The sequence below is a fragment of the Pteropus vampyrus genome, unplaced genomic scaffold (genome assembly GCF_000151845.1).
Source record: "Pteropus vampyrus isolate Shadow unplaced genomic scaffold, Pvam_2.0 Scaffold27, whole genome shotgun sequence".
NCBI classification, from domain to species: Eukaryota; Metazoa; Chordata; class Mammalia; order Chiroptera; family Pteropodidae; genus Pteropus; species Pteropus vampyrus.
In genome coordinates, this window is record NW_011888808.1 from 77,724 (window position 1) to 82,205 (window position 4,482).

The 4,482-nt window shown below is 49.4% G+C and overlaps 1 protein-coding gene across 1 annotated transcript in view; it reads right to left on the reverse strand.

Annotated features, from left to right (window-relative positions):
• The window catches only part of MYO10 (myosin X), a 207,480-nt gene that overhangs the window by 4,003 nt on the left and 198,995 nt on the right, over nucleotides 1-4,482 (reverse strand). Inside the window, exons 38-42 of the mRNA XM_011356464.2 lie at nucleotides 4,439-4,482; nucleotides 3,485-3,621; nucleotides 2,479-2,599; nucleotides 1,652-2,104; nucleotides 5-55 (exon numbers count right to left, since the gene is read on the reverse strand). Of these exons, the coding sequence (XP_011354766.1) occupies nucleotides 5-55; nucleotides 1,652-2,104; nucleotides 2,479-2,599; nucleotides 3,485-3,621; nucleotides 4,439-4,482 (806 nt within the window). The remainder of the gene's footprint in view (nucleotides 1-4; nucleotides 56-1,651; nucleotides 2,105-2,478; nucleotides 2,600-3,484; nucleotides 3,622-4,438) is intronic.

The following is a 4,482-nucleotide window of genomic DNA, read 5'->3' on the forward strand; positions in this document are numbered from 1 at the left end:
CGGCGTCCGCGCTGACGCCCAACCAGAGGTCCTGGGGAAAGCCGCCTTCCTTGCACTGGTGGGCGAGAGTCAGTACCAGGGTCAGACCGTGAAGCAATCAGAAGCACAGAGCCCAGGAAACCCCAGGCAGGCCTTGGGGCGAGCACTTGGCACGATGCGGAACACGCTCAGGGCGCGTTTACGCTGGGGGGGCTGAAGTAAGAGAAACTATCTTTTCGGCTGTTTTAACTGTTTTCTAGTTGCTCAATCAATCCTGCATATTTGGAAAAACCTCATCACACTCGGACTTTGGGACTCTTTGCCTCTGGACATCACCACTCTGTGGGTCATTTCGATGAGCTACATGGAGGTGGCTAGTTGAGGACCCTGACAATGACCCCCAGCAAACCAAGCACCTGAGCCAGGGCTCTTCCAGCTCCAGTTCTGCCTCTAACCCTCTGTTTGATGATTATCCTTCAAATACACAATCTGGGATCACAGAGGAAAAGTCTCCAAACCCCTATGTGCTGAGCAGTCTTGGCTCTTACTTGAAAAACAGTCATGAAAAAAAGCAGCCGTGATCTGCAGTGTGCGGTGGTGGATCTCATTGATTTAACAAGACTTTCCCGCACAGATCAGTGGAGGAAAATAGAGTCCTGATGTAGGGGACGGCAACTCAGGGCTGGTCTGAACCAGTACAAACAGGAGGAAACACGTGAGTGACACTGAGAAAGCAACTGATTTATACTTAAAACCCAACATGACTGAAATCGACCAACCAAACTAACCGACCAAAGATAGCATCAGAGAGTCAGGAAGGGATCTTGGAATACAGAATCAGTATTTAGATTTTTAGAGCCTCGTGTAAAGGTCATCAGATAACATGCTGAATTGATTGTGATAAGAAAAAGAAGCTCATTTAGACCTGGAGCTGGTAAGCTTCTCTCTGAAGAGATGGGGAGTAGATACTTTAGGCTTCATGGGCCACACACAAAAAAGTGGTTTCCTGTCATAGCTACTCAACATTGCCACTTTAATGTGAAAGCAGCCAAAGAAAATGATGAGCATTGCTGTGTTCCACTAAAAAGTTACAGGAAAGGAGGAACACAGGGCTCGGCCCTTGGGCTGCAATTGGCCAAGCTTGGATCTAGACCATTAGAGTAAGATTTTCTTTCAATAAATGGTCTACTAAAAAAAAAAAAAAAAAAGCTATGAACCACTATTGGGTCGATGCTAATGGCTAAGTTCCAACTGCAAAACAGAAATTCTGCAGACATGGGAAAATAAAATATAAAATCCCAGCATATCCAAAGTTTCTAATTTTGTGTAAATAGTTATGAAACTTTAAAAAAAAAATTTTTAATGTAGAATTTTACCAGCACTTTTTATTGGATCTACAGCTTCCATAAGAAAATGTCAGAGTTATTTCGGAATACGTAACATCTTAATTTTTCACTCATTCCTAATACTATCAAAGCATTTACTCTAAAGGAAATAAAAACTTTTGGTGGGTGGGCGTGTAAAGGAAAAAATTGGGGGGGGGGGGCTCTAACAAGAGGAGAAGAGAGCCGCGACCCACCCCGCCCTCCCCCATATGAACTTGGCCCCGGCCAGCCTGATTTATGTGCTCGGCGGCCTGCCCGCCCGCCACCCACAGCTGCCCGGTTCTCACCTCCACATCGAAGAGCGTCGAGCCGTACCCAGGCCACTCCTTGATCAAGGCCATGTACTTGGCCATGGCCTGCTCCTGGCTCATCCCCTGAAACTTCTTCCACTTGTCCACGATGCTGGCTCGAGCGGCGGAGACTTCCTCCTTGATCCACATGTCCAGCATCTGCTCTTCCTCGGCCTTTTGCCGAACGACGGAGCCGGTCCGGAAGCTCCGCCGCAGCGTCCCCTCCAGGAAGCTGGTCCGCCGCTTCTCCAGCCGCTCGCTCGGGGTGAAGCTTTTGGTGGACTGGCTGATGCGGGCCTTCAGCCTGTCCAGGGAGTAGACCTCCTCGAGAGGTGGGATGCCGGCATGCAGCGTGTAGTCCCCCTGCAGATACTGGAGCCGCAGGGCGGCGAGAACCTGGAGGTTTTCCTCGGGCGCCGGGTAGTGGCCGTGGATAACGGCTTCGTGGGCCTGACGGGAGGCGGTGGACAGCGTTAGGGGCAGATGCCGCGGTGCCACACGGTGCCACACGGTGCTCCGCCTGGCTCCCTCCCTCCGTCTCTCACCTTCCCTAAAATTGTACCCTAACCCCTCTCCCTAGCACTGATACCACCTGACACGTATGTTTTTATTCCTGACTGTCTCCGTCTGCCAGTTCCTGGCACAGGAACTGAAATAAAACATGTATACGTTTCATTCTACAAAGGAATAAAAGCAGCCGCTCCCTCCGCGGGGAAAATCTGGCAAGCATAAGTTCTCAGGGTGGACAGCTACCTCATGAGGAATAGTAACAATGTTCGCCCCGCTCTCTGCTAAAGAAATGTGTTTCTAAACGTTCCCTGTACCTGTTCGAACATAAATGCGAATTCCACGCTGTCTTTTGGCACGTTGTCTGTGTCCAGAAAGCAGTACAGTTTGAAGTAGAATTTCCAGGGCAGGTCGCCCACCTCGGACGTGGCAGCCAGCCTGCAGACAGACGTCAGAGGGACTCAGAAAGCAAAACGAGATGGCCTTCGGTGACCCACAGGGAGCTGACCTGATATGGCGTGTTCTAAGGATGCACACATCCCATCCATGCTAACAGTGGGCGGAGACACAGACGTGTGTGTGTGTGTGTGTGTGTGTGTGTAAGGGCGGGAGAGAGAACAAGAACGAGGCTTATCTGAGGTCCTCACTAAGAGGATGAAACCATGCTTTCATCCTGGCCTCACTTTTAACACAACGAACAGGCAGCCTTCAATTACACTGTGCTAACGAGTATTTTCGGCGTGCCCGGTCTAACTAGTACTAAGTAAGCATTATGCTGAATCCACAGAAAGAAAACACAGGCTATTTCTTGATTCCCTTTACCAACCTTCAAGTCATCTAAAATGATATTTATAAACACTGACATGAATATGGATGCTGTGTTTATAATGAGCAAGAATATCTTGTGCTGTTTGGTAGATATGAGAGTCATAGATCAAATAAGAATCCCAAGAGTTATAAAGTGCGTGTTGAAGGGTTTACACGTCGGCCTGCATCTACTAGGCCAGTTTCAAAGCTAATGGATAAGTGAAAACCTGAGAATCAGGAATCCCCAGGTAATGAGTACAAGAGAGGACCGAAAGGACGGGGTAAAGGACCCATGACAACCATATTCGAGACTGTGCCTTTACCTAGGAACCAAAACAAAAACCAAAAAACCCAGCCAGTGCGGAGACGTGAAAAATGAAATAAGCTTAACCCAGGTAAAGTGACATGAACGCCAATGCACTCTGAAGCTGAAAATGCAATGACGTTCAAATCCTCAACTCCTGCCCTTAGTTTCTCTCGTTTAATCTGCTGGCACCTCGGGGAGAAGGAACCTACTTTTCAAACTTGGCCAACACGTCGGCCACGATGGTTCGGCTTTCGATGGCTTTGTCGACGTGTCCGTTGGACTCGAACAAGGCGAACATGTTCCTGCTGTCCTCCATGGCCAGGCCTCGGATCAGCTTCTCCACCACCTGGAAGACACGCCGGGCGAGCCTCAGCACCCAGAGCCGTGGTGCTAGAATGTGCTCTCATCCGAACCCAGAGGGAGCTACCAGCACAAGCGAGGGCCAGAGCGGCCTAGAACCGCCGTGAGCTCGCCCAGGATTTCAGAGGTGCTGTTTACCCCCTGAAGTCAGCTTTCTCTCTTCCTTGCCTATTATAAGAACTCTGGCCATCTGGGGCAGAGGCTGGGCCGACCTCTTGCAAACCCATACTAGCAGGAAAACTGCATGGAAACCACAGCCCTGAGTTTTATCCGATAAAGTCACGACTCTGAGACACAATAGTGATTTCTGCTGATGTTTTTTCTACAAAAGCAGCTTTTTGGGTTTTATTGCTCTACTTTTAGCCAGTTGGTTTTATAGTACTAAGTTTACATTTAAAAAAGAAACACACGTGTTCACCGAAGCCAACATTCTAGACATTCGTGTGGCAAACAGGAACACCTTATTGCAGATATGGTACAATAAGCTCTTGTCCCACGGGGCAGCCTCGGACAGGGCCGCAGTCTCCACGAGACACTCAACTGCTTCTGAGTGACAGGACTGCGTCTCAGATATGGGGGTACAAGTTTGATCTGGGGTTCCTACTCATCCTTAATACATATTCTTATCTCTTTATAAACGTGGGCTGATCGCGGGGCACGTTTGTTTCCGTGTTTACTGAGCAGCCGACTATGCCAACCACAGCTGGGCACGATGGCCGGTTTAACCGTGCACAGCATTCCTGACTTACGCATGTCGGCAGTCTGGTGTCAGACAGAGTGCGACGCAGAGGCCGCTTCCTCACCTCCCCAGCTGTGGTGTGGGAGTTGATGGTGATCTTGCAGGAGC